The sequence below is a fragment of the Hydra vulgaris genome, chromosome 04, assembly GCF_038396675.1.
Source record: "Hydra vulgaris chromosome 04, alternate assembly HydraT2T_AEP".
In the NCBI taxonomy this organism is placed as follows: Eukaryota; Metazoa; Cnidaria; class Hydrozoa; order Anthoathecata; family Hydridae; genus Hydra; species Hydra vulgaris.
The window spans coordinates 39,587,321-39,613,651 of record NC_088923.1 but is presented as its reverse complement, the minus strand read 5'-3'; the positions used below and the strand labels follow the sequence as shown (position 1 = coordinate 39,613,651).

General features: G+C 26.3%; 1 protein-coding gene across 1 annotated transcript in view; it reads right to left on the bottom strand.

The window, feature by feature from the left end:
• Window positions 1-891: 891 nt before the first annotated feature.
• LOC101239914 (activating signal cointegrator 1 complex subunit 3) overlaps window positions 892-26,331 on the bottom strand; it is an 88,113-nt gene continuing 62,673 nt past the window's right edge. Inside the window, exons 20-32 of the mRNA XM_065796322.1 lie at window positions 18,791-19,044; window positions 17,990-18,379; window positions 17,095-17,180; window positions 16,464-16,776; window positions 15,529-15,792; window positions 11,850-11,987; window positions 4,132-4,385; window positions 3,702-3,939; window positions 2,408-2,598; window positions 1,997-2,335; window positions 1,799-1,916; window positions 1,537-1,725; window positions 892-1,203 (exon numbers count right to left, since the gene is read on the bottom strand). Of these exons, the coding sequence (XP_065652394.1) occupies window positions 949-1,203; window positions 1,537-1,725; window positions 1,799-1,916; window positions 1,997-2,335; window positions 2,408-2,598; window positions 3,702-3,939; window positions 4,132-4,385; window positions 11,850-11,987; window positions 15,529-15,792; window positions 16,464-16,776; window positions 17,095-17,180; window positions 17,990-18,379; window positions 18,791-19,044 (3,029 nt within the window). The 3' untranslated portion in view covers window positions 892-948. The remainder of the gene's footprint in view (window positions 1,204-1,536; window positions 1,726-1,798; window positions 1,917-1,996; window positions 2,336-2,407; window positions 2,599-3,701; window positions 3,940-4,131; window positions 4,386-11,849; window positions 11,988-15,528; window positions 15,793-16,463; window positions 16,777-17,094; window positions 17,181-17,989; window positions 18,380-18,790; window positions 19,045-26,331) is intronic.

Here is a 26,331-nt window from a genome sequence, read left to right as displayed (position 1 = left end):
TATAGTTTTGAACACCATTTTTTTTTTTGGTTTGACTCAAAAAATATTTAAAACGTCACGAAATGTTTAATCTAAATATCATTTTAAAAGAAATCTAAATGCTTCAAATTTTATCCAAAGGAAACTTATGTTTAAAAGTTAAACAAAAAAAAGAACATGTAAAGTTTTCTACTTTTTATCAGATTGGTTCACTGCTCAAAATGCATTATATTTTATATGTTGTTCTGTTAAGTAAACTTTTGAAGGGTGCAAGGTAAGAACAGGGGATGTCAGTTTTTCGCAAACTGAGATAAATTAAATTTATTTTTCAAAGTCTACCCTTACGTTATGTTTTTTCCTTTACTTATAACTAAATTAGACCATTAATTTTTATTTATATGCTTCAAGTTTAACACTGAAGGTAGTTTATGATTTGCACAACATGGTAATAAAAAAATCTCAATATTTTCAAAAACTGACATTCCCTGTTTTTCCCTTGCACCCTTTATTTATGAAATTCTATTATCTTAAAAAAAAAGACGACAAAAATCTTTAAATACTATATTTTCACGCAATGTTTTTTGTCCAAAGTAACCACGTTTACGGTTTTTGCTTTTAATCGCAACTAAATAAAAATGCACAAGTTAGATCTATATTCAAAGAAAACGGTTTAACTAATATTTGAATCATCGCCAGTTTTGAAACTCTCTAGATAATAAAAAATTTGTCAACATAATATGTAAGCTCCCTGCAAACCCCGTAATCTATGGTAAGTATTTAATCAAAAATTTATTATTATTTTTAAATAGAACGTAAGCTTTTCGAATTCGACTTTGATAATTCAATTATCAAAAACTAAAAAAAATATAAATTACTTTAATACACAGCTAAAAATAAAAATAAAAGATATTAACTTATTTTTTTATTCATCTATAAGCATATTTTTTTATATAAAAAATATATTTTAGTTTATTGCACATCAAAAAATAGATCATATTGCTGGTCCATACCAAGATAGCTATCACTCATTAAATATAATGTAAAAATTTTATTTCCACGGTCTTCAGGCGCGTAAAAGCCAAGATTTACAGTACTTTCTTTATGAATAAAAGATACCCTTTTGAGGGCAAGAATGTCTTTACAATCTATTTCTCCGAGTAAAAAGAACCATCCTTCATCTTTTGATTTTGAAAACAAAGGAGCGTATGCTTTTGAAGTCGGTCTCTAAAAAAATCAAAATAAACAACAATAATAAAACTTTACTTTAAATTTTTTATTGTTCACTGTTTTAATAGTTTAGTGTATTGTGTTGTTTTGGTTGTTCTCTGTAATTTTATTGTATTCTATTTTTAATGTCTGGTAATTATAATGTTTAATTGTAAAGTGTTTCAAATACTCTTATATGATCGTTATATGCATTTCTACACTTACACTTATATGTATGAGTTATACCTATTAATATAAAGACTTATTTTACATTTAGTACTATTTAACAAAACAATTTCATGTTGTGATAAGTAATTTAAAAAGAACTCTATATGATATAAAAAAATCAACCTTGGGACTCAACTGATCTCTCTTAATACTAATTTTCAGAGCATACTCGCAGCCAGCGCGAATCGGAAGCCACTCTCGTTTCTTTGAATTGGTTTGAGCTAAGTCGATTGCTTGTTCTCCTTTAGATTGATCATCAAACAGTGATGTTTTTATAGATACGATTGGTAAAACAGACAAAACTTCGTATATCTAAAACAAAATAAATTTTTCGAAATACCGAGAGTTCAGACATTTTCAAATTAATTTAAAAAACTGTTATTACTTTTTCAATTTCGTTTGATTTTAATACATGTCCAATCATATTATGGAGCAACTTGGGGCTTTTAGCGCAATAACTGATTAGTTCTGGTATACAAACTATTTGACAAGGTGTGTCTGACCTAATAGAGTATAATAATCGTAGAATTACATATATACACAGAAACACAAACACATAAACGCAAAACAAACTATAACTAACTTCATTCTTGGGTTTATTTTAAATAATGGTAGCATGTCGCTGGTAACGTTTGGAAGCATCAACAAAGAGCTACCGTGATACCAACAACCTTGCACTGTCATTTGCATTAAAATAATAATCTGCAGAACTGTCACTAAGTAGCCTTCATCAGCACAAACATCAATCATCGCTTGTAAAATACGAATAGATTGATCGTGAACCGATTTTGTGTCTGTAATATAATCAGCTATAGGAAGTTCAACACGAGAAAAATGAGCTTGTAAAAGTAAATGTGTTTTTGTGTGAGGACTATCCAAGGTATATTTATTCACTTGCAGTGGTACCAATTCAGCAAGTTCACTAAAAGAAAATAACTGCTAAAAATGATTATACAAATAAAATAAACTGATAGGTATTTATTGATAATAATACCCGTTTAATTTATCTTCATTGTGCCTGACAGGTAGTTGATCATATTCCTGTGCGTCACACAGAACCTGTAATACATCCTCGAATGAGAGTTCTGAGCAAAGACGAGATTTGAACATTCTCATAGATAAGTGGCTTAGATAATAATACGAAGAAATTCGACCAAGAATTGTTGGTTCTATAGTGTTATCATCCTGAAGAGAATTATAACCAATAAATTTAATATTTTGTAGCAACTTTCAAATTGTTTTGATTTAAAATAATTTTTATTTCGAAAATTATTGCACAATCATAATTGACGTTCAATTATTTTACATAAGAACACATATTTGTTTTTTTTATGTTGTATAAAAATACACCATTACATTTTATTTTAGACCATTAAATATACTATTACATTTTATTTTACATAAGACAACACTCTTAAACGTTTAATTTTTATATAAGAATACAACCTTACATCTTTAAACCCATTTTTTTCTTTACATAAAATTAAACCCATACACTTTTAAAAAATATATTTTTACATTAGTTATTACAACTTTACAAAACAAGTTGAAAGAAAAAAAAACTGTGCCATATTAGTGAACGCAGGAAAAATGTTTTAAAAACTTTCTCAACGTATAGATTGCAGCATCGATTTACTATGCCATATACAGCCAAGATTAATATTTTAAAATATTATGTTGATGTTTAAAATATTAAAATAGGTTTGAAAGATTATTCTATTGTGATACTATTATAACAGCTTTCTTTTCACATACAAACTTTTACACTTTTACAAACATATTTGTAAATAAATTAATTCCCAATCCCAAAATATCAAAAGATTATGGGACTGATACCTAATCCCAGAGGCGTAGAAAGAATTTTTTGGTGTTCGAGATAGGTAACTTCCAGACATGGAGCAAACTCCAAACATTTATATGTTTATACTTATGTCAAATAATGAGGGTTTGCAAAAAATTGCGATGATTGGAGGCTGGGAACAAAAAAGCCCCAAAATTTTCGCCCACACCCCCCCTGCCCCAAACGTGAGAGCAACAAGTTGATGAAGTATTTTTTGGACTATTCTTAACTAGACTTATATTCATTGATAAATTTTAACTAATTTCAATCAGAATTTTTTTATTTACACTTAATGTTAAAAATACAAATAAATAAGATTATAAATAAAATAATAATAAAACAGTGACAATAAAGAAAATCATAAAAACTTATTTATAACAAAAACATTAAATTTTATAATATATAATCTAAAAAAAAACATTAATTCACATTCAAAAACTTAAGTTACCTCTTTGACCTCAACACAATATGAACTCTGCAGTTCATAAATTGACTTTTCAATATTTTTTGATAAAAATGCATTTATTGAATTATGATTTGTATCATCTAATCCATAGTAAGTAGGATTCATAAGTATTCGTCTAAATAAGTAGGTCCAGGTCATGTAATCCATTGCATCTTGTTTTGATGTGATAGTGCTGGCAACAATTTCTGCATTTAAATGGTCAGGAAGCACTTCTAACAAACTAAAATAAACCTAGTCTTTAGACTCCAAAAATCAGTGTCTTGACTCTAGAAAACTTGAAAAGCTACTTATAAAAATATTTTGATTAAAAATTTATAACCTTGTACCTAAAAGTACCTATTAAAATGTTCTGATCTTCAGCTAAGTGTAATTGCTAAACAATTAAAAAACAATTAAAGAACACAGCACTTACTTAGATTCCACTGGAAAAGGTTCATACAAAAATCTTTTATAAAAATTTTTTTTAATATCTTGGACCAAAATAAGTGCAACACCGTGATCATCATACTGAGGACGACCAGCTCTACCCATCATTTGTAAAACATCTGTGATTGGAAAATCTACATAACGCTTTGTCTTTCCATCATAGTACTCAGTTCCCTTAATAATTACAAAGTGTGCAGGAAAATTTACTCCCCATGCAAGAGTTGATGTTGCTATCAGCACCTATGAAAAAAAAAAAAAAAATGTAAGTGTGTAGTTTATAAAAAATTTAAACTAATTTCCAAATTTTTTTTCTTTCTGAATTTTCTTTTTTATTAAGTCATTAATATCCAAAAATAACTATATTAAATGCTGCAAAACTTGTGTAGCAATAAAAAATATATTTTCATTTATTAATAAATACAGTTATCTGAATCAATTAGTTTTTTCCATAATAACATAAAATAACATTTATTAACATAAATTTTAATTTAAGTAAAACAAAATTGACACAACTGGTTTTTTAAGAACATTATTTCAAAAAAAAAGACATTCAAAAAAATTCATTTTAAAAACTATAAGCAATATGGAAATAAAAATTTAATTTTTTTAAGTAAAAAAACTTCTAACACATCTTGAGTCTTTGACAATAAATACAGATTTTGTTCCTCACTTTCTCCTGTTAACTGACAGTTATAGCAGAAAGGTTTTATCATACAGATCAAGGTTGATAGGTTTAAACAAGGTTGATAGGTTTAAACCATTTGAAAATTATAAATATAAATCAAAATAATATTTTTCAAACAACTTTAAATTTACGGCAGAAAAGTAAAGCAGGGGTATGTTTACAAACTATATATTTTATGTAAATATAAATGCACCTATTTAAAAGCATAAAATGCTGCTGAAAATTAATTTATTATGTATATCAAATTTACAGTATGTTATTTATTTGACATATTTGTTTACATGCCAATTTGTATTTTAAATGCGTTAACAGGTCAATGTGATATAATGTATATATGTATATATACACACACTCACACATATATATATACACACATACATACATATATATATATATATATATATATATATATATATATATATATATATATATATATACATATATATATATATATATATATATATATATATATATATATATATATATATATATATATACATATATATATATATATATATATATATATATATATATATATATATATATATATATATATGTATATATATATATAAACACACACATACATATATATAAACATACATACATATATGTGCATATATATACAGGGTATAGCAGAAATATTTCAGGCTATAGCCTGTGGTCGTCTCCACTAGTAAGCAACCAGGGTTGATATTTGACCAGGGCTGGGACTGAGTTTGATAAAATATAGCCGGGGCCAGTTTTGTGACTGGGGCTGCATAAACATTTATAGATCCTAAAGTATATTTTTCTTATTCAAAATTCATGTTATACTTTGTATATATATGCATATGTAAACATCATTATGATCAACATGATCATTATAATCAACATTGCCATCATTAGCACCATCATCATCATCATCATCATCACCATCATCATCATTATCATCATCATCATCATCATCATCATCATCATCATCATCATCATCATCATCATCATCATCATCATCATCATCATCATCATCATCATCATCATCATCATCATCATCATCATCATCATCATCATCATCAACATCATTTCTTTAAATAAAATTTTTGAGATTATTAAATTATTTCTTTCTAACTGCAGTAAGTTATTCTTGAAGGCCAACACTCTTCTTTATTTCAAGTAACTTTAAGGGTAATACAGGAGCAAAGATAGAACCACAAGGTTCTATCTTTGCTCCTGTATTGTTTCTTATTTACAATAACAATCGTCATGAAAATTTTACATCTAAAGTGGCCCTATTTGCTGACGCGCAACTTTATACTCTTGTCTTGACGAAAATCTTCACTTTTTGATTGCTTAGAACAAGCAGCTGGTTTTTAATCTGATCTCTTTTCTGTAACAGCCTAAGGCTTGCAGTGGCTTGAAGATTTGAATTCTAGACTTAAAATCCACAATTTTTGTTAGACACAAAACTCATTTATTTACTGCAAAAAAATATTGCAATATTGTTTGCAATCCTATATTGACGAATAACAACCCTCTTACTCTCAGACAAAGTCTAAAAGCACATTGCAAATGTTATTAGATTTTCTTTATCTGCCAAGCTTGAGCCACACTTCCATAGTTGTAAGGTTGCATTTCTTTCTTTTTTTCTACAAATACTATCATGAATAATGCTCAAACGAGCTATTATCTCCATTGGCTTCTTATTCAACAAGTTGCATCTTTTTACTGTATCTGTCCCTTCATGCTATAAAAACTTTTATTAATCCAGTTTTTTTCCTTGAACATCAAAAAAACCTCATAACTTTTACCCATGTTCATGCTTTTCTTTTTTATACAATCTACAACTTTTTAAGACTTCAGTTAACAGTTTCCTAGTATTTTAACTTATCCTCTATTTTAAAGTAACTCATAGCTTAATAGTGGTTGCTTGCAATCATATTGGAAGTAAATTAGAGTTTAAAAATACATAAATATATGCCAGTATTTAACAAATAGTAAATGTAAGTATAAAACTATAATACAAAAAGTATTATAAATTTTTTTCTAGCCCTGGCTATCAACTCTTGCTAAATCTTTTATATATATATATATATATATATATATATATATATATATATATATATATATATATATATATATATATATATATATATATATATATACATATATATATATATATGTATAACCCCTAACTGGTTGTCAGAAAGTTTTTCCGTATTTTGTTGACAAAAAGTAAAAAATTTTTTACTTTTTGTCAACAAAATACCGGAACTTTTTTCTTTATTACTTGATAGACTGCCTGCCCCAACCAAACTTTCAGTCGATGTAGCAGCACTCCCTTGCGAGTCAGGCTATAAGATAGTCGATGTAGCAACATTCCGTTGCAAGTCAGACTATTTGTCAGTTGATGTAGCAGCACTCCGTTGTGAGTCAGGCTATTTGTCTGTCGATGTAGCAGCACTTTGTTGCGAGTCAGGCTATAAGATAGTCGATGTAGCAACACTCCGTGCATAATTTACAGTAAAAAAGATAAAAACAAAAACATTTTAATAAAAACAAAAACAAAAAAAAAACATTTTATTAAAAAAAAATAAAAACATTGTTTATATTATTAAAAACATTCATAATGTTTTAAAAACACTCATAATGATTTTAAAAACATTCTTTTCAAATAAATTTGCGTTTCTGCGGTTTTAAAAAATAAAGATTAATTTGTAATTAAATTAATGGTTTTAACTTTCTGACAACACACAAATGTTGGAGGAAAGTCAAAAGTAATTAAAAGTGACGTATTTGTTGGCATAAGAATCATTTTTTTCTTTCTGTACTCCCAAATGCAACAATCTATATATATATATATATATATATATATATATATATATATATATATATATATATATATATATATATATATATCATATATATATATATATATATATATATATATATATATATATATATATATATATATATATATATATATATATATATATATATATATATATATATATATATATATATATATATATATATATATATATATATATATGTATATATATATATATATATATATATGTTAGAGTGGTTCAAGTTACTGCGTTAAAATTTTTTTAATAATATCAATTTGGGTCATAATTGCTCTTGTTTCTATACATGAGAGGAGTCCTTCAAGGGATCCCAAAGTGCAGAGACAAGTTGTGTTTATTTTAAAGAGAATGATAAAAAAAAAATGTTTGGGCAGAATTTTTTTAAGTAAAACAAAATAATAAATACATACCAACAAAAACAAACTGTGTTGTTTTATTCGAAGCTTGTCGTCTCCACAGTAGCAATTCTCTTGGAGTCTTTAAAATATATGCCGCAATCTACAGACTTTATAATTTATTCAAGCGCGTTTAATTCCAAAGAGTTTTAGTAAATGACATCATTGTAGAATTTTTTTTGTTGAATCAATATCATGTTATTGTTTTATTTGTTTTTTAAAATAGCGTTTATTGTCAAATTAAGATTTTTATATTACACTGTTGAATAAAATAAATATATAAAAAAAAGTTGTTGATCACCTTATTATATATTCTGAATCTTTTTTTCTTTTTATGTAAATAATGAAAATTTTTTTTAGTTTATATCAGCTGTTTATTGCTATGACGTTTTTATTCTCCTATCGAAATGACATTTAAAAATTTTTTAAATTTTTAATTATTAAATAATTTTGGTAAACAACATCATTTATTAGAGATAATAGCAGAATTCTTTAATTTATAGTTAGAAAATATTATTAAGTATGTCAATTTAGTGGAAATTGATAAATTTTGATGATTTGCATATAAATATTAAGGTAATTTTGTATTTTGCATTTGGATTTTTAAAAACTAAATGATTGAAATGTAGGCAACTCCATACCGATTCGAACCTCTTAAAAAAAGACAAAAAAAACTGTATGGATAAAAGAAACGAAACAGTTTTTTTGCAATAAGTTATAGCAGGAATGAATAGCTAGGTATGAAATTTATAGCACTCTGTTTTATGTAAAAATTCAATGCTGTTTGATATAACCCCCAACTAAAATTTAAGATTTATCTTTTTTTTTTTACGGTTTTTGTTTTCTTATTTTTAGGATGCCTGTTATTTCCATCAACGAAATTTAATAAAAGTGAGAGAACAAAGCAGATTATATGTCCAAAAAATTTAAACGAAAATAAAACATCTTCAACATGCAATCTATTTGAGAATTATATATGTCAATGTAAAGAAAGAACAAATTTTAAATTATGTTTGCAAACATGTCTTACAAAAGTTGTTCGTTTTTTCTCAATACGGCAAGGAAGCAAATCATTTTTATTTAATCAATTTTTACAATATTTTTATATATTTACAAACAAGTTTATATTGTAAAATAATAAAAAGTTGTTAATAGCAATAAAGAAATCCAAAATATACGACTACATTCTCTATCATCAGTAGATTAATCGTCTTTTTCGCTATAATCTTTTACTTGTTTATCGGAATCTGATTCATCATTATTTGATGATAATAATAATTATTCAAAACTTGTCTAAAAATTTGATAGATTATGAAAATTTAATAACGCTCATTTTGTAAATGTTTTGCTATTAGCTGAGTTAAACTTCTGTTTATTTTATCTAACAGCTCAGTTCATGGACAACGACATGGTTTTTAAAATGGAAGAAGGAGGGCACACTTCCTTAATTAAAAAAAAACTGTCAATGAAAAAATAAAATGTCCACAAAAAAAAGTAAGAGATCATGTGCCCCTTGGCCCCCGGTGTCCTCTGCCCTGCAGTTGAAAGACGTTTCAACTAGTAAGTGCTATTCTTTTAGATAAAAGATCTCAAATGTGCCATGTGTATATCTATAACCAAGTGCATAGTACCATGCACTTGGTTCTAGATATTTGATGGTCCTAGGCACAAAGCCATCCCGAGGAGGAGGGGAGGGAAAGGGGAGTGTCTAACCACCCTGCTAAATTTTTTAGTCGTGATATTGGACCTGGAGTCAGCAAAACTGGATCTATTGTTGGCAGTTGGCAAATATCAGTTAACGAAAATCTTTTTTTTTTTAGATCTTATTAAGCAAAAAAGTTTTTTTGACCTTAGTCAGCAAAAAACAGATATATCACCCCCCCCCCCCCTTTTTAATCTCTTTGGGACGGCCCTGCCTAGGCATAGTTTATTAAATAGTTATTGATCATTCATGTATAATATTATCATAAACCCATGTTTCATCCACTCAAATTTTTTAAAAAATGATATTTTTTTCATATTTTAAAAATATAAATCAAGTTATTTAACACTTAGATTTTACAACTTTGAATTGAATAAAAAAATTGTTCTTTCTTTATATAATTCTGAAATAGATTGCATGTTCTAGATGTTTTACTTTCGTTTAAATTTTTTGAACATATAATCTGTTTTGTTGGGTCAGGGTAGCAACATCAGTTTTTGCCATGTCTAATAACATCTGTCCAACAACATCTGAAATTTCATTGGTGTCTAATAACATTTGGTTAAAAAACTAAATGAATATTACAGATGATGTTACATCTTTTAACTATTAAAAGTGTAACAACATCTGTGCAACTACATCTGTAGATTTTAAGGTGAAGTTATTTTTAAGATAAATTAACTAATAATGCATTATTTTAACCAGATGTAGTTACATATAGGATTTTTTTCAGATGTAGTTAAATCTAGAAAAAAATATTAACTAATAATGCATTATTTTAACTAGATGTAGTTACATATAGAAATTTTTTCAGATACAACTGCATCTGGAGAAAATTCTTCCAGATGTTATTGGACTTGGAGAAAAATTACCAGATGTAGTTACATGTTTCTAAAGATGTTATTAGGGGTCATTGAATTTTCAGATGATATTGGACAGATGTTATTTGAGTAAAAGAAAAATACAGATGATCTTAGACAAAAGTGAACAGATGATCTTGGACTACTCCACAGATGTTGTTGGACAGATGTAGTAATCTTTTACTATTTTGTTTACTCACTTGTATCAAATTTCGTTGATGGAAATAATAGGCATCCTGAAAATAAGGAAATAAAAACAGTAAAAATAAAAACCTACACCAGCCTATTCGTTTCTGCTACAACTTACTGCAACAAAATTAGTAAAAAATTGCGTATATAAATCAGTTTGAAATAAATAATGTAGAAACTTTGATTTTAAGTCTGTTAAGCGAAACGCTTTTAAATTAAAAAGATAAAAATTTGGTTTATAGCTTACTTTTTTACTTTTGTTTATTTTCTCTTAGGTTAAAATTTATTTTCTTTTTTCAGCTTATGGTTTTCTTTTTTATTATTATTTAGTTTGCTTTTGTTTTTAAGCGCCCTTTTTAAACATCGCGAAAATTATTAAACTATTTAAAGGCCACGGCCAAGTCAGCAAAACAAAAATCATATATGTGTGGTCATATTAAGACATGCAATCGCATGTCTTCCTGGGAAACACTAATATGTATATTGTCATTTGTATATTTGTATTGCATATCAGTCTTTGTAATAAAGAAAAATAAAGTTGGCAGCTTTTTGCTGACCTAAAACTGTTTTAGGTTGGCATCAGGTAGGCACAAAATTTATAAACAAGGTTCAACAATATTCACTTTATTATATTATACTATATTATATACACACACACACACACACATATATATATATATACATACATATATATATATATATATATATATATATATATATATATATATATATATATACATATATATATATATTATATTATATTATATACACATATATAATTATATATACACATTATATATACATATATATATATTATATTATATACACACACACACAGATATATATATATATATATATATATATATATATATATATATATATAAAACTTTTAGCAAAAAGCAAATTTTGTCTGCAATAATATAACATTAAACATAATTATAAAATGTGATCTAATTAAATGTAAATATGGTGAAATTTTCAGAATAAAAACTTGTTTTTAATTGCGTAAAACAAAATATATATATAAAACCTGTATTTTTTGATTAACAAAAAGCTCTTCAGTCATTTTACGATCTCTCTCGTGAAGTCCAGCATGATGAAGACCAATACCAAATGACAATGTTAACTTCAATGTTTGATCATGAACTGTGCTGATTAAGTCATTCATCTGCATAAAGAAAAAAAATTTTGTCATTTTTAAAATTGTTAAATGTGTTGTTGTTAGTGTTTTGTTGTGTATTTCTAATATTGTTAGTCGTACTTGTTGGATTTGTAATAGTGTTAGTTGTTGTTATTTGTGTATTTGTTGTTAGTTGTGTATTTGTTGTTAGTTGTGTATTTATTGTTAGTTGTGTTTCGTTGTGTACTTTTTGTTAGTTGTGTTTCGTTGTGTACTTTTTGTTAGTTGTGTTTTGTTGTGTAGTTGTTAGTTATGTTTTATTGTGTATTTCTAATATTGTTAGTAGCGTTAAAAATTGAAATAAGTTTTTCATATTAGAAATTTTCACAGTTAGATTAGAAATAAAGTTACTTTAATTTGCTTATTCATATCTAACAAAGAAAAACTCACATAGAAACTTAAATGTATCAACTGATAAGTGCAACTGCAAACTCTGTTTTTTTTTTTAATTTTAAATCTGGTTTAACCACACAGATGTGAAACCTTTAAAGTTAAACTTAAAAAATAATAAAAAAACAAAACAAAACAAAAAAACAAACTTGTAGTATTCTTTGCAATAATAATTTCCATCAACAGAATAATAATTTCCATCAAATGTCATCAGTTATTATCTCAAATCAACACATTTGTGTTTTTTTAAGATTGAAATATTTAAGATTGAGATATTTAATGACACTTACAAATCAATTCTAAAAGGGTTCCTAATAACCTATTGTTGTTCATGCGCTTTGAAATCAATAATTTATTTTATCTATAGTAGAGTTAACTAAGCGTGTAAAGTTTATAAAAAGATGAAATCTGAAAATCACAATTCTTGTGGAATACATTAATTTTTTGTCAATTCATTTTTATTTATAACCTGATGATTATACAGTAATTTATTTTTATCAAAATTTTTATATTCTGCAATGTTTCTTTTAATATTCTGCAACGCTGCTTTTAAAATTCTGCAACAATGCCTTTAGTCTTTTAAAAGCATTAGCATGTTATAAAACTTAAATAATTAAAAAAATTTGTAGAAAATGAAAGTTGTATTTTCTATATAAAAAACTGTATAAAACAACAATAAAAATAAATATAAATATAAATAAAGATAAATGACAAGTTATTTTATATACACACTAACTAGATATAAACCTAAACCTTAAACCTGTGGGGAAAATAAAAACCATTTTGTATTGCAAGCAAGATTGTAATACTATGAAATAAAGAAAATAATAATAATAAAAAAATTATTTAAAAGATTGTTAATTTTATCACAAAATATTAAAAAAACCGATCTAAAGAAATGCTCCCCAAAATCAATATAAAAAAATCTTTTCCTTAACTACAACTTTTTATAGCAACATGAATTTTAAACCTTTTCTAACAGAAACTAATCTTTTACTTATATCTATCTATAAATGAAAAAATAAAGGAGGTTTTTCAAATATCTAGCCAGTAATTGCATTTAAACAACCACCTCATCTGTTAAGAAAACTGACCTCTGCAAAATTCTAGTTAATTAATAAAGAAATAGGATTATTTAGATGTTAAGATAATTGTTGTAAAACATGCAAATTCTACCTTTAAGAAGCTAAAACATTTACAATATCAAATGGTTCCATACGGAACATATAGAGTCATATAACTTGCAATAGTAAAAATGTAATATACTGTTTAAAATGTTTATCTTGCAATGAGACTACTACATACATACATACGGAAAAACTAATATTTTAAGACTTTATACAAATGGACATAATTCTAGTTGTAGAACCGGACAATCAACAGATAAGCTTGATAACCATGTTAATAATTGCCAACATGCACATCATACAATTATAGAACCTTTCTTCCAACTTTTTGTTTTTTTGGAACTCAAAAATAAAAAGAATTTAATTTCCTATAAAAACATCTCCACAAACAAAAATATGATTTTTAATTGACATTTCCTGTTTAAAATCAAATAAAAAACTGATTTTAATAGTTATAAAGAATAATCAATGGATAATTATCATTTCCTGTTTAAAAATAGGAAAATATTATTTTGATAACAAAAATAGCACTACTGATGATTCTTTGAAAGGCCTCTAGTGCTAAAAAATGTTATACTTAAATTTAGTGTATCTTTATTAAAATTACTTAACAGTAAAAATAAAAGAAATAAAAATTTCATATTCAGTGTTTATTTGTTTGACAACAATTTTATTTAATTTTTAACTTTTTTATTAACAACACTTAATTTGATGACTAAGATGATTAAAAAATCTATTCATCTTGCCAAAAAATATTTAGTCTATAACTATGAGAAGACTTGAATTTAAAAAAGCAGAGGTTTATTTGATGTTACCAGTGGGGCCTTTGATGCGGCAGAGGTTTTTAAATTAACTTAAATATTTATTTTGTTTTAATTGACATAATCTTACAGCAAAGATGAATTGAAATTAAAATGAGATGATGGTCTAGCAATGTTTAAGGACCCACTTTGTAAAAATTATTATGGTTTGTCGAAATTTGAAAACAGCATATTTCCTATCCAATTTTAATTACAGTATTAACCTATTTGTTAGTCATATTAACTGATTAAAGTTACTCCAAACATTTGTACCAATCTATATGATTTGTAATAATTTTGCCTATTTTGTTTACAAATCTTTTTATAACAAAAAAAAAAAAAAAAAAAAAAAACATTTACATGGACTTTTGAGTCTCAATCAAAAACAGGTGATTAAACATCAAATAGCCACACTTAAAATAAAAATTTAACTTTGGATCTAAGAATTAACCTATTTGTCAGTCATATTAACTGGATAGAGTTACTCCAAACATTTGTACCAATCTTTTTATATTGATTTTTGTACCAATAATTTGTATCAATTTGATTAGTATGATTAACAAGTCGGCAATAAAACAAGAAGAAATTATTGTGAGAGTTTTTAAACTCAAGATATTCATTTAGATCTTAGAATAGCCATTTTTAAGCAACAAGAAATAAAGTAGTAGATATAATACAGAAATATGTTTTTCAAGAGCACAATCTTGGATACAACATCAATAAGATCATTTTAGAGTACTTGAGATAAGAGTCTTATCTTAGATAAGATAACATACTATGTTAATATATGTTAAAAGATATCTATTAATTATCTATGATATTTTATTTATGCGGTAGTGGTGTAGTGGTAAAGCGCTCGCTTCATATGCGAGAGGTTCCGAGTTCGATCCCCACCACGTCCCTGGTAGTACCGCGCTCAACTTGTTTCTCCGCGCAGCGGCCTTGTTCATCAAGGTTCGTGTTTCGGAGTTATAGAGTTGAGAGAGGGTTAAAACCACTATTAAGTAGCCTCCTCATCTGTAGTGGCCTTCTCGGCCTTGAGGAGGTTAATAACAAAAAAAAAAAAAAAAAAAAAAAATTTTTATTAACTTCTTTTATATTTGTATTAATTTTATATGATTGAGATAAAAAGCAAGATTCTAAATGCACTGCATTAAGAAAATAAATAAATAATAACTACTATCAAAAGTAACTTTTTTTTAAATATCTTACTTCTTGCTCTAACATTTTCATCCACTGTTTTGGATTGCTTACACCAGCTAAAAAAGCAATTAAATCTAGTGCAGTCAGTCTTGTTTGTCGTCTTGAAGAAACAAAAATGAGAACAGGTTTTTCAGGGGAGTGGGTTTGTATTGCTTTAAAGCAGGGTTTATTCATTGTTGCCATACGTGGACAGTAATGTTTTCCAGGATATCCGGCAATATGCACCTCTAAGGGTACTGGACGAACAGATGGTCGAAAATTAAACAAGCCTTCCTAAAAAAAGAAAATATATCCTCTAATAAATTTTTTAAAATAATTTAAAAGATTTAACTTTTTCTTAAAAGGAAATTGATACTTAGAGAGAATTTAAAAATAAAATCATAACCAACACCAGTAGATTGAAAGAAATTTATTTGAAATACAGTACACAATGTTATTATTAGAACTTTATTATTTCATTTCGCAATATTGTTACATTTCTTTATACATTGTAAAAACACATGTTTATTTGAAGACATTTATAAATCATGGATCTTTAGTTATAATTGAATATATTTACACAAGTAATTAGTAAACCTATGGCCATTATAGGTTTCAACCTATACTGGGTGTAGATTTAAATTTTCTTTGCAGGCAGTCATTGGATATTTAGATATCATTTCAATAATATTTTTGAGATATTTAGACAAAATATGAACCAAATCCCAATTTATCTAAACTTGATTGCCACAAACCAATGAATATTATTATTTTGAAAATATTTTCTTAAAATTCTAATCACAACCTGATGACTTTGAAAAAAATACTTTGAAAATATTTTCTTAATTTACTTTAAAGAAATTATATTAAATATTTCTATAAAAAATGTTATATAAAATAACAATTATATAAGGCTTAACTTTAAGAAGATTAAAGCTAAAGTTTTGAAAAATTAAAGTTAAAACCTGTCCTATTCCTAACCAATCAGCTAAATCTTTTGCATTTGCAAGAGCTGTAGAAAGTCCAATAACTCTACACTTTTTAGATGTGTGACTTGATATAAAATTTGTTCTTGAAACTATTACTTCTAAAACAGGTCCTCGATCACCACCAAGTAAATGAATTTCATCAATAATAATTAGAGCCACATCTTTGACATACTGACGTGTCTGCCAACTTCGACTGATGCCATCCCATTTTTCAGGTGTTGTCACAATGACATCTGCTATACCTATGGATCTTATATCTGGAGTAACATCACCAGTCAGTTCTATAACTCTAACAAAATTTTAAAAATCTATTTTAAAATCAACAAAAAAATACTTGATTAAAGGTTTTTAAAAAAAACCATGTTAAAACATATAAGCTAAAACCCTGCTAAAAGATAGATTATAAAGAATCCATCCATAAATAATAATTAATTAAAAATAAATAATTAAATATAAAAAAATTATTTCAATTTAATAATAACAAATTAAATTTATTACTTTGATAACTTACTTTTGATAATAAAAAACTGTTAATAAATTAAAACTAATTTATATACCATACAAAATTAACATACACAAATAAAAATTTATTAAACACAATACTTACTTTTTTTTTAATTTCTGTTCAATTCTCACTTTCCAATCTGCCATTCTTTCACTCACCAAAGCTTTGAGAGGTGCAATGTAAACAGACTTAAAAAATTATTTATTTAAACATTTATATAGATATATATATATATATATATATATATATATATATATATATATATATATATATATATATATATATATATATATATATATAAATAATTATATATATAAATAAATATATATATGCAGATATAATAAAGATGAAACATCGCTGGTGATATAACTCTTACACAACTCTCACAACTGTTATGTTTAAATATTATTTGTATAAAACAGATGTCAATCCAGGTAATACAAATACAGGATAAATATACTTATAATTTTATGTTATTATTGTTATTTCATGCCAAAATTAAAAAAAAAGAAATCAGATAAAAGCTTTAATCAACTTCAAAAGTGTATAATAAATGAACTTTAAAGACATTTTTTGGTAATAATTGTGGTTTGGAAAGTACAAGCCTTAATTTTAAAGTTAGCTTTTGCCTGATCAGATAGACAAATAACTTAAGGTAATATTTGTTTGACTCAAGTTATTTTGTGTCAACATTATTGTAAAACATGATGAAACCTTTTTCATAAAAACTTTTACTCAGATATAAAAAATTAGCAATCATGATGCTTTAAATAATATACTCTCAAAATCTTAAAATGGGTTTGGCTCATCGCAATTTGTGATCACTTAATTCGCCCCTTGAGGTAGCTTCTTTGGTACCATGCAAGCTAAGTACATTTGTGTATGTGTGTGTGTGTGTGCATATTTACAAGGTCAGTTTAAGAATACTAATAATAATAATAATAATAATAATAATAATAATAATAATAGGTTAATAGGTTAAAATAACTAAAATTACTTTAGCTTTTGGGTATTCTCTAAATACTCTAAACAATGCTAATTCAGCTGCTATTGTTTTACCGCTTCCAGTTGGAGCACCAAGAAGCACACTGCTATCAGTATAGTATAACGTATGAAATAATTGAGTTTGAATAGGGTTGAAGTGTGAAAAACTATACAACATTTCCAATTGGGAATTGCGCAAAACCGTGACAGGCAATGGTTGAAGATCTAATAGTTCTGTATGAGGAGGATGAAGATCTGGCAAAATAAGATGTTTAAAACTTATGGCAACAACTGCTTCAGAATGCAACCAACGATCAGAGACAGCACGAACATAATACTGTGGTGGGAGAGGTTCAAATATAGGAATTGTAAATACTAAAGACTGCTCTTCCTTTTGTTTGACCTAAGAGTAATTTTATTAAGAATTTATTTTATTAAGAATATTGATAATGATTACAACAATAAATATTATTAAAACAAAAGTATAAATATTAAAAAGTATATAAAAATAATATAAAATATTGCATCAAAATATAAAAAATAGTACAAATAATAATAATAAAATATAAATAGTTATTAAATATTGTAAAATTATTTAATATAAAAACAATAATAATAAAATATAAATAGTAATGTAATAGATAGTAAAAAGATGAGCACAAAATAAAAAAATAATTATAATAAATAAATATTGTAAAAATACTTAATAATAAAAAAACTAAATATTGTAAAATTATATAAGAAAAAAAACAAATAAACATTGTAAAATTATTTAATATAAAAAAATTAAATATTGTAAAGTTATAAACCATACAGATTTTCTAGAGAGCAAAAAATATTCAGAGTGATAAATGTTATCAGTGTCCGGATCCTCCACCCATATCCACCATGGCTCTGCTACTTTGCCATGGTATTTATCATTCCATTCAAAATCAGGTATCACTTTTAAATTTAGCCGCAATACAGTACGAGTAATTGGATGTATAGATGCACCAAGCTGAACTCTAGGGATTTGGAAAGCGCATGACTTTAAAGTTGATCCCATGCTAACATGATTAACAATAAGACCTGTTAGAAAATTAATATAATTAAAATTCACTTTGAAAAATATAGTTGCAAACCAGTCTTAAAAATACACAAACATAAAGGTTAGAACTTTATAGGATTCTTTGATAACAAACAATGAACAAAAAAAAAGTAGGTCATCTGTCAATTATTTTATGTTTAACAGTAGCAAACATTATAGATAAAGTGTTCAAACATGACATTTATGATAACACATATGAGCCATGTAAGAATAAACATTATCATAACATTATTATAATTATAATTATAATAAATATAGTGAATATAATGTTGACAATTCATACCAACTTTAACATATTCACTTTCACTCAGACAAAGTGCCACAAGATGCAGCAATATTGCTTAAATTCAACACTGTTAAAAGAGCAAGACTTTTTTCAGATAAATGTTCACACTGCATGGAAATATTTTATTTTTTATATTTTTCAAACTTTTTTTTCTTTTTTAAATAACAGTATTTGTCTGATTTAAATAACATTATAGATGAACTTATTTAAGAAATATATATTTTATTATAATTCTTCTTTCAGCAATAAAGTCAATAAACTCCTCAATAGAGTTTTGAGGATTGCCAATCAATTGTTTTAACATAGGACAACCAGACTTATTACAATCAGTTATTATTCCTAACTCTTTTACCATTATTTCAACTGTACTGTGACAAGACACTGTTTCAAATTTAAAACTAAATCTCTGAGAAAAGTTTTCCAAGATGAATGTTTTTTGTTGGCACTGGATTAATAAATTGCATTGCAAACAGTCTTAATTTGTATGATTTATAATCTGTTTTTGAACATTGGAGAGAAGTTTTTTTTTCACATTCACTTTCGTCAAGTATTGAACAGGGATTATCCTTGTCATGTTTTAAAAATCTGGAAAATTTACTCCTAAAATATTCAAAAAAATATTTTCAAGAAATGTCTAGAAAATTCTGAAAATAAAAAAGCATTTTGTGTGACTAAAAATATTAGGCGTCAAATTACATCATGCAATAAGGGGGTGGGTGAGGGGCAGAAAGGGGTTAGCTGTGAAGACTTGTTACAGGGGAGGGGTTGGCGATTTTTTGACGATTTGTTACAGGGGAATCACATTTATTAAACATTTCTGTAATGACAGTAAACAGAATCAAAGATTACTCCAACAATAAAACCAAATGCTTTAATTATGGTAAACAACATTGACATGAGTCTGCTGAAGTTTGGGAAAATGTATGTAAACACTTAATTGCTTATTGTAATAATGTAACTGATTAAGACATGAGTTTTTGTATTATCATTTTTATTTTTCAGGAACATCCTAATTTGAAATATTGATAGATAAGTCTTCTTTTGTTATTTGCAGGAATAAAAGCAAATATAACCCAGACTGTTTTATGGACACAGGAAAACTCCCTTTTAAGGTGATAGTATGGTTAGTTATAAGTTGTAAAGACAAAGGCCTTCTTTATATAGTGGAAAGGATAATGAACCAGGATCAATACAAAGAATTATTAGCTACAATTAATTAAATTCTCAGTTAAATTAAATTAAATCCTCAGTTAAATAATTGGTTTCCTAATCCATTCAAATGCATTCTTATGCACAACTCTATTCTGTGCTATAAAGCTAAAACTGTAAAAACATACTTGTCACTTCAGCTGCACCTTAAAGGTCATTAATGATGCAATACTGAAATAGTCATCAATGGAACTTCAGTACATACATCAACTTAGAGTTTGAGTTTATGCAGTTACAATTTAGATATGGAGGACTTTTATTATGGTGCAAACCTTTTGTATTTTTCATAATTCTTCCTTTTTTTTCTTTTTCTGAAAACCTGGATTTAAGTTGGTATTTTAAATCTGAAGTGGGGAAAATATATTAGAACAGTGCAGAGCTAAATTCACAAAAATAAATACATATATACAATATCGCATTCTGACATAGGTAGTCTAAAGTCATTCTGAAATAAGAAGCTGTTGGGGGCTACAGTACTGAAATAAGTAGCTGCTGGGGGCTACATTGAAAGACTTAATAGATAGAACATGCCAGAGAGTGCCGCTACATTGACTAAGGGTTTAGGTTGTGGCAGTAATTTTTTTTTCTATTATTTTTCGTATTTTTTTTCTCCGAAAAAAACTGTTTGGATAAAAGGTAAAATTCAGATAATATTTTGGTAACAAAATGCTTTCTAAATCTGCATTAGTAAGTGTAAATATATGTATATACATATATGCATACATACATACATACATACATACATACATACATACATACATACATATATATATATATATATATATGTATGTATGAACCCAAAAAAATTTAAAATTTTCTTTAAAAAAAATTTTTTGTATAATTATTTGATAGACTGCTCTAATAGGGTGTGTCGATTTTCACTTTTTTTTGAAATTTGATGATGGCTAGTATTTTTTTTTTGTAAATCAGTATGCAAAACATGAAAAAAATTTTTATTTGGAAAAAAAATCTTTTAAGCTACTTTTTTTCACCCTTAAACTATAATTTTATTGGACGTTTTTATTCTTGAAACTGAAGTTTGGTGTAATCTCCGAAGAAGATCGCATTTATTTACCAAACCATGAAGTAAACTAAGATTTAACTTTGTTCGCAAAATCCTGCATTTCAAAATTTAGTTTAACAAACAACGTGTAAACAACAATTATATTTTAAATACACACTCTCTTTTTCGCAATGTTTATATTATTTTTAGATTATGTAGGAATGATGAACTGTGTGTCTTACATTTTATTTATAAAGCATTATAAATAGTATGTAGATTTTTTGTTTGTTATTAAATTTTAATACCTTTCAAAAACTTGTGTGTGTGTGTGTGTGTGTGTGTGTGTGTGTGTGTGTGTGTGTGTGTGTGTGTGTGTGTGTGTTTATATAAGGTTATATAAATAAAATTAATTTATTTTACAGAAAGATGGCTCAATGTTTTTAAAAAGTATTACTGTATTAGTAAAACGCCTCCATCTTATTATTTTATTTGAGTAAATATTTTTTAGAGCATAAACAATTTTTTGAATCTTTTGAAAAAAAAATTATATACAAATGTCATATACCACCAAAACCAGAAGTAAATCAGCTTGTCAACTTAGTAATTTGATTGGAAAGAGTTCAGAGTTTCTTCCATCAGAACTCCCAACTTCCAGAGATATTCTCAAGTATGGCCTATATTTAAGGGAGATTAATGAAAAAAATTACAGAAACTATACTGTAGATCAGCTTGTAAAAGATATTATTCCAGGAATTTTGTTACACTGGAAAAATGCTAATTCTCAATTTATAAATCCAGTTATTAATTCGGATAGAAGAATCAAATGTAAAGTAAAAGATTTGTGGTTATTGGCTGTTAAAGTTAGTAATGGCAATGTAGCCTCACCAATTCGAAATAGATTTATGGAAAAACTTGATAAACTTTTTGATTTGTTTACATGCAATTGTAAAATACTTTTTTGCTTAGAGAATAATTGTGAAGAAAACTGTGACAGAAAAGCTCACATTGTATGTACTTGTAAAAAAGAAAAAAAAATTCCTCTTCTTGAGTTGAACTTAGTTAGATATCAAAGAAAAAAAGTTGGAACCAAAGCTATCGTTCAAATAGCTGGCATTGATCATATTGAAACTTGAAAACAAAATAAAAAAAATAAACGATTGTCAATAGAAAATCAGGTTTCACAAATAAAAAAATAAAAAACAGACCAGGAGATTCTTAATCAAGAAAATGATTTTTTTTTCCCCAAGAGTGACTCAGACGAAGTCTGTGAAGATACAAATGATAAAATATAAATTAATATTTCAAAAATAAAAGCGAAAGAAAAAAGTGTATTATATAACACAATGAATATAAAAAATATAGCATTAGTGAGCTTAAGGCATCATACAGGTTTAAGAGAAACTGCAGAAATAGCAACTGCTGCCTTTATTGATGCTAAAATCACTAAAGGAAACACTTGCTTAATTATTGACCACAACAAAGTTAAGCGAGCTCAAGAAAAAATTGGAAAAGAGTTGACCTTAAAACTCCAAAATGAACTTAACAATATTGGTTTGAGTTGTATTTTTTTTGATGGTAGAATTTTCTTTGATGTTAAAGGCAGAAAATTTCCAGGTTTAATAAAAGAAGAACATTATACTGTGTGCAGTGAACCTGGTGGAAACTATCTATTCCATTTTGTTCCTGAAGAGTCAGATTTAAAAAAACCTGCAGAGATAATTGCTGATCATTTAATTAAATGGCTTAAAGGAAGTAAGATGTTGAATGATGCTACCAACCTTGAAATTAACCCAGAATTTTTAAAAGTGTGTCAAAACTCTCCACTTATCTACGTTAGTCCTGACATTATCAAAGATCTAAGCACTGATCAGAGCTATGCGTACCAAATTGTGACCAATTAAAACTGGAGTTCTGCCTAAGAGACTTGCATTACTAAAAATTGGTCCTGTTTGTCACAGTAGATGGCTAACTACTGCTTTAAGGTTTTGCAGAATCTTGGTATCCAAACATGGGTAAACAGGTGACCTTTTAAATAGGTTGAAAATTATTGTTGAGTACATAGTAGGTGTCTATATTCCCAACTGGTTTAGCATTAAAGTAAATTCGTGCTGGGTGGAAGGACCAATAAACTTACTTAAACATATACAATTACTAAAAAATCAAACTCAGGAGGTAATTGACATTGTTTTACCCTCTTTCAAACGATCAGCATGGTATGCTCACCCTGAATCAGTTTTGCAAAGTATGCTCTGTAGTCAAATTGAAGATGAGCAAAAAGAAGCAGTTGATAAAATAGTTAAAATAAGAGGAGCAGGGAATGAGGCACTTCAATTTGGAGATAGATCTTTTAGGATTCGAAAGACTCCTGCCATCATTATAGAAGCAACCTGCTTGTCTGAACTTATAGACTGGAGTGATATTACTGAACCACCTCTAACATGTCATTTATCAACTGAAGCAGTTAAAGAATTTATTAACACTCCAATGAAAGTAACAATGTGGCCTTCCCATACACAATCTGTTGAAAGATGTGTAAAAATGACATCTGAAAGTGCTTGTCTTTGGTCAGGCCAGTAGAAATACTTACATACAAGGTCAAGTTGCTAGCAGAGAATTAATGTCCAATAATTCTAGTAAGAAAGACATGGTAAACCTCATTAAAAAAAATTAGTTGTAAACTATTATTTAATCATCTTTAGTTAGATAACTATTTCTTGGACTTGTTTTTTTATGAAGTAAATATAAACATATGTGTGTATAAAAAACTTGATGTTCTACTTTTTGCTTTAAAAACTAAATTCTTTCTAATTAAAATAATGAGCTGATATACATTTAATTTATATATACATTAAGTTTTTGGTATTACAAATGTGTGTATATATATTTATATATATATATATATATATATATATATATATATATATAAACTCTATTTAATTAAAATAATGAACTGATATACACTTAGTTTATGGTATTACAAATGTGTGTAAATACATACATACATACATATATATATATATACATATATATATATATATATATATATATATATATATATATATATATATATATATATATATATATATATATATATATATATATATATATATATATATATATATATATATATTTATATATATATATATATAAAAGTTAAAATAAACAACTTTAAATCATCCTTCCTATATAATCCAAAAAGTATAAACATTGCAAAAAGGAGAGTGTATACTTCAAAAATATATTTGTTATTTAATGTTGTTTAATAAACTAAATTTTGAAATGGCCAATTTTATGCACTAAGTTAAATTTTAGTTTACTACATGGTTTGGTAAATAAATGCAATCTTCTTCGGAGATTACAGCAAACTTCAGTTTCAAGAATAAAAACATCAATAGTTGTGAAACCTGATTTTCTATTGAATAAAAAAGTCTTAAAAAATAATAGTTTAAGGGTGAAAAAAAGTAGCTTAAAAAATTATTTTTCCAAAAAAAAATTATTTTCATGTTTTGCATAGTGATTTACGAAAAAAAAATACTAGCCATCATCAAATTTCAAAAAAAAAGTGAAAATCGACACACCCTACTGCCCCAACCAAACTCTCAATCAATGTAGCAGCACTTTCTTATAGCAGTAGGCTATAAGTTGGTCGATGTAGCAACACTCTGTGCATCTTTTACAGTAAAAAAATAAAAATAAAAAAATATTCAGAATATTTTTATCTTTTTAAAAATAAAATAAAAACATTCAGAATGTTTTTATTTTTAAAAAAATAAAATAAAAACATACGGTATGTTTTAAAAAATATTTAGAATATTTTAAAATAAACTCCAGTCTTTAGATTTGCATTTTTGTGATTTTTTAAAAAAGCAATAAATTTAATTAGTTTCTTCAATTAAATTAATGCATTTTGCTATAATCTAACCTTAAATTAGATGTCATAGAGTAGCTAAGTCCTGTTTTTTTTTACCACAAACGGTAAGTTAAAGTACCTTTACTATAGGAATATATATATATCTACTATAGCATATTTATATAAGCATTTGCTTACTTTTTTTGCTTATCTTAATCGATACAGCTTTTTTTAAAAAAGAAAAAAACAAAGAATAATGTATGAAAAGATTGCTGCTCCATGCCAAACCCTCAGTCAATGTAGCAGCAATCTGCTGCAAGTCAGGCTATTTGTCAGTCTATGTATGTACTGAAACCCCCGGCAGCAGGCTATTACAGTATGACATCACACTGCTCACCTAAATCAGGAGTATAAGATATATACATATATACATATGAGCCCATGAGATGCATAGTGGTATAAGTCACTTTTTTCAATATTTTGAGTTATTGCCACTATTATTATTATTAGGAAGCCAATATTTTTAAAAACTTTAATAATATCTTTTCTAATTTTATCGAGTTGTGGCCCTGATTTTGAAAAAAACGTTATGCCAACCACAAACAATCGTTTAAACACAAAAAATATTCAAAAGAGACTATGCTGTCAAAATATATTTGGGATTTAAAAGAAAAAAATAAAAATTTTAATTTACAATGGTCTATTCTAAAATCTGCCCCTGCCAATAATAACATTTCCAAAAAATGTATGCTATGTTTGCAAGAAAAATTTGAAATAATTACTCATTTAAATCAAGAAAATTTATTAAATAAAAAATCTGAATTAATTTCTAAATGTAGGCACGAAAATAAATACCTCTTAAAAAATTATAAAAAACAAATGACCAAAGAATCCCCATTCCAAAGAAAATTATTTCATAA